This window comes from Melanaphis sacchari, unplaced genomic scaffold (assembly GCF_002803265.2).
Source record: "Melanaphis sacchari strain LSU unplaced genomic scaffold, SCAv2.0 Contig21_pilon_pilon, whole genome shotgun sequence".
In the NCBI taxonomy this organism is placed as follows: Eukaryota; Metazoa; Arthropoda; class Insecta; order Hemiptera; family Aphididae; genus Melanaphis; species Melanaphis sacchari.
Window position 1 is genome coordinate 821,580 of NW_020271096.1, and position 18,193 is coordinate 839,772.

The following is an 18,193-nucleotide window of genomic DNA, read 5'->3' on the forward strand; positions in this document are numbered from 1 at the left end:
ATATTACTGACGCAAACCATTTTTTTAATATATATTTATATATATTTGTATAATATATAATAGTATATAATATACTATACTCATTTTGTTTTAGTAATATAATAATCAATTAAAAAAAAAAAAAAGTCATTTATACGTTTTAAGTATGATTCTATATACATGATTATATAATATAATATTATGTATAAAGTTAAATATTATATTATGATAATATTATACCAACTCGTTTTCAACAACGTGGAAACTGTGTACATTTGATGTGATTGCATGTAATATATTATAATATTATTGATAATAATATAGGTTAGTTATTATGTTATTTTATAACGTTGTGTATTTTTTTTTTTTTCTTAACGCTAACAAAACTGTTGTAAGTACCAAAAAATATTTTAAAATATTGTACAATAATATCTACATAATGTCGAATCAATGGTAGACCAATGAATTACGGCATACGGCACTCACGATAGAAATAGGTGTTTTTAACATTGCTATTTTTTTTCTCTAGTAAAAACCGAGCACGTCATCATTTAGTTGTCACACAAGCTGTTTTTAAAATAATTTAGTAGGGGGGTAGTACTTGTTATATCAGTGGCATTAATAGGTTCAATAAATACGGCCCAGCTAGGAAAGACAAAATGATTACAATATTATGCATAGATTTCGCAGAGTTTTAAGACAATCATTGACAAACATCAATAGAAGTTTAATGTATTATTATATGATTATATATACCTATACCATTATTATTCTCGTTTTGTTACCGCTTTGTGTTTATTAAAATATATTAGTCGTTAAAATTATTATTATTATTTTTTTAATAAACGTGTAATAACTATTTTGCGTGTACCTAATAAGTTGTGTTTTAACTGTAACCCATTAAAAAAAAAAAAAGCGAAAAAAAGAAAATTCATGATCTCATTTTGTCCCTTATATTATAATATAAAATACCTATTACATTATATTATAATTTATTAATTTTGTTTTTCTTTTTGTATTATTATTGTACTTTACTACTATATTATTATCCAGCTTTACTTGTTTCTATTTTTATTTTTTTTTTTGACAAAACCTTTCAATACTTAATAGTTTATTTCTCTTGAGTTAATGTCTAGAGTATTTACGATAGATAATACATCTTCAACGTTGTTACTTATGGTTAGAATTTATCAAATAATGTATTAGACTCAATAAGTGTTATATTCCAGGTAAATATGACACATACTATTTGTGTAATTCGCTTTAACATATAATTTACACAAACCACAGTCGAACACATAAATTATGTAATATCGTATTATTGTATAAAATCAAACACATTCCTAAAATTCATAATAATACTGTTTACCCATAATAATATATTATTATTATTATATTATATTGTGTATTATATTATTATATAAATATAAGTAGTATATTAATGTATTTTATTTTGTTGTATAATGCTTTTGTTTTAATTTTGTTATCGTAGCGCTCGTTAAATATGTTGTTGGAATGAAAACATAATAGAAGTATTAAACTACACAATATATTTATGCGAAACAATGATTCTATGTTTATCGATGTTTTTGTTAAGTGAGATTTATGTGTGCAACAATATTATTATGTATAACTAGTTACTAAATGAAAAAATGAAAAAAATGTTATAGTTCACATTTTAAGCCATATCAAAACGAATGGACCATCCTGAGCATGTAACCATGAGCGAGCATATTATTACTGTTGATTTCTATTATAAATGTATAATTATTATATTAAAATTACCTATATATTATTATTATATATGTGTACACGTGCGCGTGTGTGCGCCCGACAGTATAATTTTGTTGTGATTGTACTGGAGGACCAAATAAGATTAATATAATCATAGTGAACAAATGCGATTAATATGATACGGAACGATTTACAACGAAATGCATCGACGCACATTATTTAGTATTTATTTTACTTCGTTTATTCTTTTGTCATATTCCAAAATTGATTTCACAACAATAATATCCGACAAACATAATACGTATGAATACACCTATCGACTATCGAAAATCGTATTTACGAATTCGAGGACTGTGTTGCTGTTAATCGCGTATTAATCGAGTTCCGTGATATTCGGTAGACATTTATTCGTAGAATTTGATCATAGTGACAATATAGTTGAGTAACTACTCACCTTAAATACTCAAGGCTTAAATAACGAAGAAATCGCATGATATAATCTAACTTCTAAAAAAAATTAATGTCCCGACTAGAAAACTGTGATGTACCTACTGAATATTGTTAAGATTCTGCAAAAGATATTATTATAATTAGTTTTTGTATTTATTGCACTAAATATGATAGTCAATGAATTTTACATTGATTACAATAATATTATTATTAAAAGAATAAAAATCGTCAATTCATTCAATACCACGAAAAAATAAAAAATAAATACGAAAAGGGGGTTAATGTTCGGTAAATCGTTTTGTAAAATATTATGACGCATTACATTGTATATATAAGTTAGTATTTAATAAAGATAGGTAATAAAATGTATTCTAGTTCTTGTTTATTTTTCATTTGAAATAATAAATATGTCAGTACATTATATTATATTAAATAATAGTTGCAATAACTGATTGGATTCTGTGTTAAAATTATTTCTTACGTTTTATCCTGTTTTAACTGTAGTGGTGGAGTGAACTTTATTTCACCAGTGAGACAAGATTTCAGTTGCACACTTGTAACACCCACAAGTTTAAATCAAAATAGAACTACTTATCATCTTACCGTGGTACCTTTATTCTATTAATATTTTATTTATTCATATCATACTTCAATAAAAGGATTGTTTTAGCAAATACTATTTTTAAGTTTTATTAAAGACGTAAACATTGCTTATCAAATAAAATTAAATGATAAATAGTTTAATAGTTCAAAAATCAAAATGTAGGTATTATATGTTTTGCTTTTGCCAATCCAGCGATAAGGGCATAAGGCTCTTGTTTCTAGTCAATTTTATCTCAATTCACGGTCTAAGATTAATCTAATATACACGTTATGACAAAGCGAAAATGACAAAAATAAATACAAGATATTAAGTAATTTAATAGATAAAAAAAAAAAAATTAAAAAGGGTCAGGGAAACTCGAGCGCCCTAAGATAAACACAATTCAAGAAGCAAAAAAAAAAATAAAATATTAATTAATAAAAATATAAAAATTATAAACGCACTTACATTTTAATGCACGTGAAAAATGAAAAAAGACTGGTTTGAAGTACTTGTAAGTAAATTTATTTTATACAGTGAAAATAAAATTGAAATAAATGATATACCTATACAGTGAATACAGTGAAACCTCTATATAGAGGACAGCCATGGGAAATTAAAAAATGTCCACTACAAGGAGTTGTCTACTATTGAGAAAACATCTACATAGTGGACATTTGCGAGAAATTATTAAATGTCCTCTATAGGGAATAACGTTATAGACCATAGAGGATTGGTTATACGTAATATCTAAATATATATATATATATATATATACATTGAAATTGGTATAAATTAAAATATTAATAATATTTATTATATATATATATTATAATATGTATGTAGTAAAATGTGAATATTTTTATTAATAAGAAATAAGAATGCGTGACTCACGTATCCAGGAATACTTCTCTAATTGCGTCGTGAAATTTTCAGCACATTTTTTATCCATTTTAGATTATACAATTATACAAACAATTTTATTTATGTTAGGACTATTAGGAGACACAAATAAACTACACTTATCGCATATCCTAGACATAATAAAGACGGTAACTTAATATTTGGTACAAATAACATACAACCATATTCACTGACCACTATGAGAGTCAGATCAGAACCATGGCGAAGTATATTAAGCAAAAACTTTATGCCGATTAATTGGCGACTAATTATTATTTCTTTAATTATTACAATTATTTTGACTTCTAACGTGTAACGAGATTGCGACGAACTAAGTCAAAGAGCTTACAAACAGTAAAATTCCAATATGTTATATAATATAGTTTTATAATTCGAGAGAGATCGCTGGCTAGTGACAAAAATAACATTATACTATGACAACAACAGCCAACAACAATTTTACGAGCGAACGATTACTGTATATTTTTTTTTTTCAGTCGTTAGCTAGTTGTGGTGTGGAAGTTTAGATACGCCGAAAAAAAATAATGATTGAATCTGAGGAAATTCTTGAACGTATTCGTGGGTCGTAGCACGGGACGCACCCGTAAACAGAACAAGTCCGAAAGAGAACAGAAATCGACCGAGGATCGAAGACCGATGGAATCTGTTGAAGCGAGTGGATACGCGGATAAACCAAGTCAAACGGATGTGAATACCGGCTCCGCAGTCTGTGTCGCAGATAAATTATGTCAAACGGATGTGAATCCCAGCGTCGTCGATAAATCGCGCCAAACGGAAGTGGTGGACGGCAGCGGCGACGGTGGCGAGTTGTACAGCGACGACCACGACGTGACTGTCGTCGGCCGCGAAGTGGTCGGACGCTATTGTACGACATTCTACAACGACCCGGAAGACGTTTGGAAATCGTATTCCAAGGACGCTCAATACTCGCAGGTGAACGGGGACGGGTCGCGAACCGTGGTCACAAGGCCGGCCACTGCAGTTAAGCGAGTTCTTCAAAGCCGCAGCGGGTGCCGGCGGCAACGTCGTGGACGGCCACGGCGCCGGCCAGCCCGTGGTCGTCCAGTCAACTTACACCGTTCGGTGTGCGCCCGGCCAGTTTTTGGTGACGGCGACCACCGAACGGCGTGTACAGTCGGTCGTTCGTGGTCCGCGTAGGTGCGCACACGGTGGTCACGTCCACCGTGCAGCACGCGTGTGTCGCGCAACGGCCGCCATCCGCGGACTGTCCCGGCGCCCGGACCGGCCACGCCACCGCTGACCTCCAGCCACCGTCCGCAGCCGTGGACTGACCTCCTACAGCCGTCCACCGACCGTCCACGGCCGTGGACTAACCTCCAGAAACCGTCCACTGACCGCCCACAACCGTCCCGTCCGCCGACCGCCCAAAGCCGTTCAACGACCAGCAGCTTTTCGTGGGGCACATATTACCGTCCACAACGTCTGAGGACTTATCTCAGACGTTTCCTAAGTTTGGGTCGGTGTTCAATGTCCGCGTCAAAAACGGCGTCGACCGGCCCGGTAAACGCACTGAAGTAAACTTTGGTTGTATCACGTTCAGTGGGCCCGAGGGCGTCGATGCCGCACTTGCCGAAACACCGATCGCGCTGATCAACGGCGATCGGGTCAACGTCAACAGGCCCAAACGCCGGTGACGCCAATATGCATTCTGATGTACCTCATCCTCATCGCTCGTCCTTCGTCCTTCAGCCGTCGCCGTTAGGTACCAGGTAATTTATATAACTTATAAATTGAAATGATTAAGGTATTAATAACTATAATTTCTTAGATGGCTGACGATAAAAAATGACAATCGGAAACGAAGATACTTAATACATACACTGCAGTGACACTCGTAAATACGACGCAGCGAGTTTCCAGAGCCAATACTTTGAAGAACGATTCCAGCGGTAAACGTACGCAAGGAACAACGATCAAACCCGGCGAAGTAACGGCCAGGACGAAGCGACGATCGACGACAAGGACGCCGTTTAATTGATAGAATTTATCAACTACTGCTGACGCACCTTCGGTAACAACGGGCGATCGACTATTAGGGGCCTTACAGGCGGTTGTCACCGTCCTTTGCCACCGGTCACGCAGTGTCTCTCGTGATTTCGACAGCGATCGACAATCGATCTACCATTGCGATTGACCAAAAAAAAGTCCTTCTTAGGACTATATGAACAAAGTCCCGTACCCACCTAATCTAACGCTTGAGTTCGCTACAAGCCGCTCAACCTGACCACGGAAAGGTATTTCGGAATCATCCTTATTGTATATAATTCTATAATAAGTGTCCCGCACATATTGTATCATAGTAGCGCCTCTACAGGTCCGACACTGTCCGTCATCGCAGCTCGGCTTGTTCAAGCCAATCGCGCGGTCAGGATTAAATTTACCCTCCACACATTGTTATATTATGTTAATCGATTTATGATACTAAAAAAAAAAACGTCCTACGTGATATCATAAACTGGCATTATAAATCATTTATAAAGGTAGGTCACCAAATATCGGCATACCGTATCATAATATTCATATTATTATTGCATACATCATTTGACATGCAACATTTCAAGTTACAAAAATAATAAATAACTTTAACAAGATTAAATACTAAAAAAAAAATTTTATAATAACAGAACTTAAAAGTACTTATAATATATTCAGTAATTTTTTTTCTGAATAATACTAAATCTAAGTTAATAGATTGAATGGAAAGTTCGTCATAAGTTGTTCATATACTAATTAAAAAAAGGTAAGCAAGTGAATACCCTCAATACCCATTTGGCCAATTTGCTGTATATTACATGTTAAGTAAATTACTGTATTAATAGGTGCAAGTGGTATAATAATCGTGCAGTAGGTACGTAACATTTAAACGGAAAGTTTCAAAAATTTTAGAAACGAAAAATAAAGTTTTTAATTTTAAATAAATATACTATTAAACATTTAAAAATAAAACACTTTATTTTGTTATATTATAATTCTCATTTGTATCTATATACTATATTATATAAAACGTACAAATGTATGCGTTTACTGCTCGTATAAATAATAGGTACGTGTTTACACAATGTGCAACATACAACTGATGACTGAAAACATAACCGAACCATTTGTCATCATATTTCGAATAGGAAAACTTTTAAGATATGATAGAATATGATCGATATATAAAAAATAAATGTACTATTTTTATTACACATTTTCGATATGTACTTGTATTGTGTCCATTTATGAGAGATAATTTTTAATTTTAATACCAGTTTTTAATGTCCACGTCCACTATTAAGAGGTTATAACTCCTATTATGTGCATACATTTTGCAGGAGAATTTAAAAATGATGACTATTAGTAAGGGTTCATTATTTAAGTGTGTATTAATAGAGGTTTCACTATAGCAAGGGCGGCCAAACAATCGATCGCAAACAATTTTAAAGTCGATCGTGCTAGAATTTATTTTTAGGCTGCGCACACGAAAATTAATTATGGTGGTATAGTAACTTAATAATAATAAAAACTTTTTTATCGAAGTCAATTCTCAAAGGTGAAGTATATTTTTAGTAGATCGCGGCCGAAAAAAGTTAGACCGTCCCTGCACTATAGTATAAGCTGAAGTCTGCAGAATCTTGTTTTTAAACCTAACAAATTATTAATCATACCTATTAAGTGATGAATAAATGATTATTTAAATACTACTCTGTGGGCTGTGATATCTGGTAAAAGTATAAAAAAGGGATACGAAAAATTAATCAGGGTTTTTATCAATGAAAAAAAAATTGATATGGAAATACGGGAGCCTGTCGATAAATGCATTTTATAAGAACCATTAAAAAAGTTAATTAACATAATTATAAATATTATAAATATTAATAAACTTTATAAACTCATTAAATACCTATTGGTATCTACGAAAATGGAGAGATCAAAGGTAGCTATGGATAATGTAAATAATTTCAAGAAACGAAAAAAAAAATAAAATAAAATTATACAATAGAATAAGCTGAAGACTGCAATCTTATCTGATTTTTAAACAAAACAAAAATCGAAATAGATACATGGCATATTTACCGAACAAAAAAAAACCAAATTTAACTGACTTCCTTTATGGTGAGAGCAAAAAAGAAAAGAAAAAAAATACATAACCGCTCTGCTGTACAGTCGGGTACTACAGGTATGCTTGCTAATATAAGTACGAGGTACCTAGTCATTGAGTAAGTGTTACATTTGATTTCAATTTACAATGATAAATTATTGTACTTGCGTGTTTAAGTAAAAACAAATTGAAATAAAAATATTTTGGACGAAAACAGTCTTTATATATACGAGTATAATACTTAATACCTAGGTAGGTACCTATGTTTTATGATGTACCTATTCGTATACCTACGATAAGCTATTAAAATTATTTATTAGTTTTAGTTATAAATTTATAATACTATGATCAGTTAAATTGATTTTTTCCGAAAACATTGCATTAAAAATGCTATTGCATATATTATTAACATATACATTAAAAGTTTCAAATACGGACTAATAGCATTTTTAATCAACAACAAAGAACTAAAATCGTCATTGTTTTCTTAAATATTTAATTACACTCAAATTATAACTTAAAATATTTATCAAAAAAAAACTGTTTATATATTTTTGTAGATTTTGTGGATTCATTTTTAAGCCATAAACTTTTATCATTTGATTAATTGTAAGCTATAAAATAATTTGCAAAGTTTTGTGATTTTAATGAATTAAGTCAAAATTTAAATTTCAAATTCTTAAAAAATAATAACCGTAAATATCAGCGGTATTCAATATTCAAGAATAAATAGCCAATTGTAATATAATTAAATATTAATAATAATTTCCTTAGATATAGAAACTGATCGACCTTCTCTGATTAATCATTTTGCCTGAGCGATAATTTTAATTTATCATATACGTTGCCTGTAAAATCACCATACCTCTTTAGGTAGTATAGTGTTGCCCTTTAGAGAAAATTTGAACTTGATACGTGGAATTATAAAAAAAAGTTGTGTCAATATATTTTTAGATTGCTGTAAGAACCAAAAAAATGCACGTATTCAATTATTAAACTTTTACTCAGTAATAAATATTTTATCAAGGTTTTTTTCTTTTTTTATAGTTATTGATCTTAAACATCGATATATTATAAGGCCATTAGTTAGAAAATTCAGTATCCTTTAGGAAGTTAATGGTATTAATATTTAATTGGAAATCGAATAGCAGTGTTTCTCATAATTGTGATCTGTGATGTTATACCTTGAGTCTTTTTGGCTTTAATTCCGATATGCTTGACAGAATAATCTGCTAGTTCACACATGGGTAGGTCATTTTAGACCAAGAAGTGGTTTGTTATAAATGTACACTTATATAAGAGATTACTATGCAACTAAATGTAACGTAAGGCTTATAAAGTTATATACAATAATATATTATATATTTACAAAATATTTGAATTATATATACTTACATAGAAGTTATTATAATGTTGTACATTTTGGAAAAAATTAATTCAATGTACAGTATGGAACATAAATTAATTCAATGTACAATAACTACAGTATGAAAAAAAAAAAATTAATTAAAGTAAAATAAAATAAAATGAAAGCAGAAAAATGGATTATCCTTGAAATTTTGATGATACTTATAAGTTATGGGAAACAAACCTCACGATTCTAAACAAATTAAATGTGCGAACTATGAAATAAAATTATCTCGTCTAACAGCCAAAAATGTATTTCCAGCCACTGCTTAATACTAAATTGGTACTTTGCTTTTCTGTTTGGAGTTTATTCAAAAAATTATCTAGATATCAAAAATACTACATAAAATATAGAATACATTTTTAAAAAATTAACGAAAGAAAGAAATCTCAATAATGGACATTTGAAGCAACAATTTGATTTTATAAATAAGCTATTTTACTAAGAGAAAAATAGTAAATGATTAATATAATTTTGATAACTATAAAAAATAGTGGAAAGATAATAATATTCATAACTAAAAGAATAAAAAACACATAAGTACTGATAAGTAATGTATTTGATATTATTTATTAAGCTGTATTAATTGTTACATTGAACACAAGTAAAAACATTATTAAATTTAAACTAAAAAAAAACCTAAGTTAATAATAAGTACTTTGCTAATTAAATAATTTTCTATTGAAAAGTTTAGTGTCTGAATACTCTTAAATTAAAATATACAACTCAGTCACGCCATTTTACAACTAGACTAAATAATATTAATCCTTAAATTAGAAGTTAAAATAACTTTTTGTACTTCATTCTTTTTTATCAGGTTTACCTCTTCATAACTAAAATAAACAAGTTTTCAAACTAACAAAAAAATGATTTTTACACTAAATATTAAACAAAATAATTATAAAATATACATTCTAATAAATTATAAATACAACTCTTGAATTTTTAAGTAATTTATACATTAAAAGATAAATTTCATATTTAAGCTATATTGTTTGCTTTAATATTATTGTGTTATATTTTATAGTACATAAATATATTATATAGAATATTTAAATTATAAATAAATGGTAGTTTTGATAATTGTTATATCTTATAATTAACAAAAAAAAATATTAATATATTTATTATTTCTACATATTTAAGCATTAAACATATTATGTAACAACCTTTTTTTATACTAGCCTTTTGTATGAGTTCATAAAAATGGTAATATAACCATGCATAGAAAAAATAGTCAATTCAATCTTGAAATTATGCAAAATCATACTTTTGATCAATACTGAATTTCTCTCTTAAAACCCATCTGATATTCGAATTTACTTTATTGATGTATTTGAAAAAATAATGCAACTAAAAATTAAGTCATTTACAATAAAACTTTTTCATAAAATGATAATTGATAATATTGTATACAACTGTAATAAAGCTTTCAAAAAATTTTGTCTCTATTGAATCATGTTTTATTAATTTACAGTAAATTGTTTTAAAAAAAAAATACCATTATGGTTTTCTTTAACTGTTAAAAATGAATATTACATAAAATGGTACCATAAAATAGTTAAGAATGGTCATCTTGAATTAAAAAGAGATTGATATATTTGACAGTTGTAAAATATAGTTACTTTAAAAATTTGAAATTTACTAGTTTTGCAATAGGTAAAATGTTTATGCATTATATAAAGTAAAATATATTATATACAATATATGATTTTAAAAGATTAATATTGTAAAAGTTTAGTTTATAATATTCTATTTAATATATTTTTCTATGTAAACATCAACTATTGGTTATATACAAACATAATATTTATCCTGCCACTACTTGAAAAGCAAACACCTGTGTAACAATTCCAATTCCTTTAGTCTGCCCTTCTCTGAATAGTAACCTCATGCCTTCTGTTACATATTCTGGATGACGTGCAAACTTAAATATTACTGATGCAGAGTCATTTGTGTGCATACCTCGTTTGTCACACTCCATGATAGCAACAATAGCAGCAGTTTGTCGAATATTTCCTATATGTACAGTAGTTTGAAATCCATTATGTATAGACGTCGCATGATAAAGTACCACAATCCTAGCCTACAAATTAAATCCAGAAAATAAAAATTTGTTCGGCGCAAATAAATTGTAGCTTTACCTGAAAGAATATACAGGCACTATGATTCACACCCATTCCCAATAGCACCATACCATTCCTCAAGCCTGGAATAGCTTTTTCTAAATTTAAAGACGCACTCTGAGTTGCTTTTACTACACGACATGGAGCTTTATTTCTGTGTATAGATTGTACAGTAACTGGAACAAATGTTCCATTATCAAGAGGACCTGAAAATAAAAAAACTTAAACATGTTCCACAAGTACTTTAATACTAATAAAATATATAATAAATTTACTCTTAAATACCTATGACTAATTCTGTAGCTATATTGACAATACCTTGCGTAAGTACACCACCAACAATTGTACCAATATCTGGTACTTTAAAAATCTCATCTATTTGAAACTGACAACATTCCTAAAAAAATAATTCAAAATAATGTGAACATTAGAAAATGTAACATGTTTTAAGCTGTTGATAAATGTATTGCACCCATATAATAATTGTATTAGGCTATACAAATTTACAATTATTAAAATTGAATATCGTTAATGTCTTTAAGTATTATAATATATATGATACATACTTCCCACATCAATAATTAATGAAATTATTCAATAAAATATAAAATAAACAATCAATGATGAAAAAAAAAATAAAACAATAACAATTCAATTTTATTAAAAAAAAAATGTCTTCATTGATGTCATATTTAATTTGATTATTTCAAAGATAACACTATTTTATAAATTTTGATCGTTCAAACTACATTTTATATTTAGAGAAATGAAATAAAATAAAACTGTTTATGACATTCAAGGAACATTAGTAAAAATTGATCCATTATAACTCATAACCATTGTAACCAAAATGTAAAAAACATCTGATAACATAATACATGAGAATAATATTATGTTATATTTTTTTCACTAAATCGTGACTTAAATACAGTAAAAAATAAAATAAAAGTATTTGGATTAAAATTATTTCATAGTAAAAATCTGTTATCTTAGTTTTTTCTAGATTTTCTGATATTTATTAATCTTATGTTTAATACAATACAGTATACAAACTTTACTGATTATAAAATTATCATTATTTTTTACTAAATTTCCTTCAATAAATATAATACATACTAAAATATCAAAAATAATAATCATAAAATCTGTATAGTCGTTATATAGACAATGAATAGCCGATATAAAATAATGTAAAAGTATAATAGTTTTGCTAGAATCTTCAATTAAATGTCCTTAATTTTAATTTTTCACTATAACCAGTTTCTACTACTAAGCTAGGATTTTTCTATTACTATTTTCAAAAACTTGAGAAAAATGTATGTATTACTAGTTTAAAATAACAAGTTACAAAAACCTAATAATGCTAACCATACATATACAAACAAGATTTGCAATATAAACCTTAAGTATAGTTTAAAGCAAATACAAATAAGTATAACAAAAGTTTTTGTCAAGTACTATTCAATTGAAACATTAATTATATTATTAAATTGATGGGGCAATATATTTTTTATCGACCTTGGCAGGGGCCACACTTAAAACACCTAAATAAGAAAATAATATTATTTTACCTGTTCCAATCTTTCTTTTTCTTTTATACTTATACTTGGTGGTAAAACGTATAAAAATCTAGTAAGTAAATCTAAATTTTCACCAGTAACACTGGATATGGTAAATATAGGTACAACATTTTGTGTTGGCTGTGCTGAACTTGCTGTAATGACATCATCATCAGATTTAATAACAAGAGGAACCTGAAATGAAAAATGTATATATTTATAAACTTAATAGATTCTCAATCAGATAATAAACTAGTGATATAATTTACTTTTCGACACCCAATTGATTTCAATACAGACTCCAACCAATTGATTGTATTGTCTGCAGGAGTAATGTCAGTCTTTGTAACAACAATGCAAAATGGAAGCCTAAGTGCTAATGCTAAATCCATATGCTCTTTGGTCATGTCTAATTGAGTAGGACTAGAAACATTGACAGCTGGACTGCTCACAACCAACATAACATGATTAGGACAGTAACCACTTAAACCAGCTACAGTAGTTTTAAGATATTTTTTATGTCCAGCCAGATCAAGGAATGTGATCAACTTGGATGATCGATCTCTAATCTCTTCAGCTGTACGTGCCTTTTGATAGTTAATGACATCGCCCTTAAATATGTATAAATTTAAATCAATTAATTAATTCAATATTACTAGTAAATAGTTATGATAAAAAAATAATAATAAAAACAATATGATCAACATATTTCTTAACAAAAACTAAAAAAACAATTTAAAGTTACGGACAAAGTTATTTATTTAAATATATCCAGAACTAGTATCTTTTATTTTTATATTATATCATAATAATTAAAGCAGTGACCCTAAATTTTTGTTTTTGATTCAATTATTTAAATTATAAATAAATGTACGAATATTAACTATAATCTAGTCATCATTTATATATTGATAATCAATAATTCATTTTAGTTACCTCAGTATCAAAACCGAGAATTTCATGAGATATAGAAGAAGTTCGTCCAGATCTAAGTTCATGTAAATGTCTTAAAACATTTAACCGTGCACTACCACGGCCGTTATCGAATTCGCCATGTGCTAAGACACCAAGAAGAGTTGACTTACCAGCATCTGCACCTCCTAATACAGCAACCATAACTTCAATACATTCTTGGTCATCTGGAACCTAAATCATACAAATATTATTAAATTAAACTTGCTAAGAAAATATGTAATCATTTTATACTGATATAAAAGAAAAAAATTATAAACCTACTTAAAATGATTATATCCTTTCTTTAACCATATATTATACAATTAATTCAACTAGTAATTGCTTTAAATAATAACTACATAATATACTTGATTATAAGTATTAACTACTAATAAATTATATCTAAATTAACTAGTTTTATAAAAAAAAAAAAAATTGGAAGGATTAATGTTTTACATTAAAACCGATAAGTTTTACTACTTAATGAAAATGTACTCATTTAAAATTACAAAGTATTTAAACTGCTTTTAATTCTAACATATTAAATTATTAATTGTTTATTAGATATAGATAAAAGACTTTAGTTGAAGCTGTACTAAAATAAAGTATGCCCTTGAAATTTATACATGAAAAACAAATTTTGAGGGTTACCATAAACAAATAATCTTCAAGATGTATTATCTTCAATATTCAATATCATTGATGGCAAAATCAATAAAAGACATAACTATATGATAATAAAATAATTATACTTTTTTGTTATTATTTTACTTTTCATTATTTATCAAAAAGATTGCTAAAAAGTGAAGTTAAATGAGAAGTCTTTTTTAGATTATAAAATTAAAAACATTTGATAACCTTCATTTTCAGTTTAATAAACAATTTAATAGTTAGAACAATGCATATAATTGAATGCAACATTTATTGTATAATCAGTTTTTATTCTACTAATAATCAATTTCTTGAAATATGAACTTGACTTTCATTTAAACAATTTGAATGATATAGATGAAAAAAACAAATAAGTAAACAATTTTTTATTTAATAGCATAAATGTTTCTTTTATAAACTCAAAAATCAATAAATAAAGAAGTATTTTAGTTCTAATTAATTTATTTATAAAATATTTTATGTAAATATTACATAATTACTTTATTCTAATAATGTGTAACGATACATATTATTTTATAAGAAAAAATATCAATTTATATTTATAACTAATAAGTTGAGAAATATGATGCAATAAATTATGAATAATGCAAATTCTTTAAATGTTTATACTATGATTAGATCATAGGGTTATAACTATTATCTTAAAAAATTACTTAAATTCAATTCATAAAATATTAAAATAGTTAATATTTTTCTTTAGGTAAGCAGTTATTTTTATCTAAAAACTAATACAGTTTATATATATAAAGATTTACTCATAAAGCATACCTATAAATGATAATTTTATATAAAAGATAAAAACCTTTCGAACTAAGACTTCCGCGACTATTTTATCTTTCCCAACAGATCTTTCTCGTAATACTGACGTAGTGGCACCAAGTTTAAGGGCCATTTGATCCAAAGTGATCAAACTGGACTTCATATCATCAGAAGACAATCCGGTCAGCTTTCCAGTGTCCTCAACGCCAATTTCATAAATGGCTTCACCATGCCCCTCTCTTAGCCTCCACTTTAGCTAATACAAATAAGCATAATGACATGAATTTTGTTGAAAACGGAAAGTACAAAACAAGTGTCTTACCTGCGTGACTAGATGTTCAAAGCGCAATTTTGACGGACTAGTCAATTTGAGCTTGTACTCTACATTACCCATTTGCGGTTCAGGTGGCAGACGGGTAGCGTCGTCGTCGTCTTCTGGCCATACGTCGCAATTGGTCGGAGGGCTTGTGCCCGGGTCGAATAGGTCCAGGAACGAATCCATGTCGGTCGTAGGTACTGCTTTAGATTAGTTCTTCGACTAAAGGTAATTTAAAATCATTTCACCGCTCAGCAACCGTCTATCAGACAACGTTGTGCCGCGCCACTGTTGTCTCCGTAACGGTAAAGCGATGAGTAATCGCTCCACACGTCAGGACTCAGGAGTGAGTGGCGGCAATTCGTAGTCGCTGCTACCGGATTTATTTATAAACAAAGCAACACAAGGTCGTCCGTTTCGTGTTTTGGCAGTTTCGGGATATTGCGGTAGGTACTAGGTACGTCCTATCTGAGCGGTTATCAGTCCGACTACTGTTATCGCGCGACGCGAAAACATCCGATGATACGATGTTTCAACTTTCAAGGGCAACTTTTCGAACAGGTGTTTTTTTTCTTTTGTCTTTTGTTTTTCGTTTTTTTAACTTTCCGTGCCAAAACGTGAATTTGCGGGACCTAGGAAGATAATATCTACTCGGTACTTACCCACAACACTGACCTCCCGTTTGGCACTTAAGTGATTACATCAAACTCGTATTCACTTGTTGTCGACCAAACACTTTCAATCTATTAATAGCGTTCAGAGTAGTTATTTTATTTATAAAAATACGAACAAAAACAGCGATGGTCGATAGAACGCGTGCACAGATTATAATATATTATTTTATTTTAACAAAAGTAGTGTGATAATTGATAATCTATTTATTTTCACGCGCTTAAATCAATAAACATTACATAATAACGCAGAGTAGGTAACAATAATAATAACGGGATAAGCGTAAAACAGTAATCGCATGAGTGTGTGTTATAGATAAACACAGCATATCCTACACGTGTGTAAAGTGCAGTATGATCAGTATGAATGTATGATGTTAACTATTATTTGCTGTGCACTTGTGCAGTCGGTATAACATGGGTAGAAATTAGATAGTGGACAGTCGTAAAATATATTATAAGAACATTAAGAACTGAACGCCGTGAGTGAAAGGCTCGCGCCGACTATTGAGTAATAGGTAGGTAGGTACGGATTTAAAAAAATGACGAAACGCTTATACATATGTCCGTACAGACACAATGCTTTTGATTATATAACAATATATACCTATACGAATAAATTAAGTAATCTAGTTGGTAACTGGGTCAGTCGCCGAACTTACTTATTCGTACACCCAAGACACAAGTGTACCTATATCACATACATAGGTAGTAGATACATAATACCTAAGTATATGATATTATATTATATATATTTCATAATTATCCATTTATTTATTTGTTTACTAGAATTGAGGTTTACAAGAATGAGTAATTTATTGGTATTGAAATGTGTTACATCACTATGGGTAACAATTTTGTGTTGATAGACGAGTCTCTAACAAATAATTAGAATAAAAATTTAATAATAAACCTAATACCTAGAAATAATAAAACTAATAATTATACTTAGAATTATATATTATAAATTGAAGTTCATTGTACTGATAAAATTAGTTTATGGTTCAGTAATAAAGTATATAAAAATAATATGATGAATGCTAAATAAAAAATATAGGTACATGTTATAATTTATAATACCTAGTTATGAGATTATTTTATAAAATTAATTCACTTTATAACTTTCTCTTTATTAACGAATTAAAAATTAAAGATTTTTGATGATTGTTTAGTTGAAAAGGAAGATTCTTGTATAATTTTAATTAAGGTTATAATATTTTGAAGACTTTAGAAAAAATTTTATTTTCAGATCTTGTATCATTACGATAGAAATGGCCATCTAATGTTAAATTGTTTTGTGCTAAATAATAGTGTTTTTTATGATATCATTTTTAGAAAGGTATTTTGTTCTATTTATATACAGTTATTATGTGTTTGAGGAGCTCCTCTTCATACCACACTATATACTATATATTCTATCTATTATATATGTATAAATTGAGTTAAGGTATAGTATGTATTTTTTAACGAATGTGTATTTAAAAATAGTTTTGCCAAATTATAAAAAGTGTATAGGTAATTTATAAAATTTTAGATTTAATCATATAAGATTTGCATATTCCATCGTAGATGTTGGTTGAATATAATTCCTATATATTTTGTATTATCAACTCTATTTATAGAGTATTTACATGTACTTATAGATTACATATTATATTAAATTTGGAGATAGACAGATATAGGTAAATACAATGACGAAGATACTGGATAATAATATTGTACCTAGAGGTACCTACTCCTATAAGGATATAAATTTACTCAAACTTCTTACATTGTCTATTACTATTTTAACTGTGCGAGTTTGGTTTTTCTAAATAAGATTTGAATAATGTTAGAGCTTTGTCTTTAATACCGATTTAGTTTATATTATTTATTTATTTATTATAGCATACTATATCGGAGGTTTTAATTATGATATCCATAATTAATATACCGAACGATTTTTTTTTTTTAATC

General features: G+C 28.6%; 1 protein-coding gene across 1 annotated transcript; it reads right to left on the minus strand.

Annotated features, from left to right (window-relative positions):
• Nucleotides 1–10,921: 10,921 nt before the first annotated feature.
• LOC112594057 (GTP-binding protein 2) lies at nt 10,922–16,620 on the minus strand. The gene is made up of 8 exons (XM_025338669.1): nt 15,573–16,620; nt 15,294–15,506; nt 13,802–14,011; nt 13,135–13,476; nt 12,878–13,060; nt 11,592–11,703; nt 11,325–11,512; nt 10,922–11,266 (listed from the first exon to the last, which is right to left on the minus strand). The coding sequence occupies exons 1-8, from the start codon at nt 15,750–15,752 to the stop codon at nt 10,991–10,993; spliced, it is 1,704 nt and encodes a 567-aa protein (XP_025194454.1). The 5' UTR covers nt 15,753–16,620; the 3' UTR covers nt 10,922–10,990.
• Nucleotides 16,621–18,193: the final 1,573 nt, after the last annotated feature.

Excerpts from the sequence above, each read along its gene's own strand:
- LOC112594057 (XM_025338669.1), bottom strand. The coding sequence starts at position 15,752 with ATGGATTCGTTCCTGGACCTATTCGACCCGGGCACAAGCCCTCCGACC. Across the intron at positions 13,477-13,801 it reads TTCTCGGTTTTGATACTGAG|GGCGATGTCATTAACTATCA; the intron begins GTAACTAAAATG and ends TACATATTTAAG. Across the intron at positions 11,267-11,324 it reads GTGCCTGTATATTCTTTCAG|GCTAGGATTGTGGTACTTTA; the intron begins GTAAAGCTACAA and ends TTTAATTTGTAG.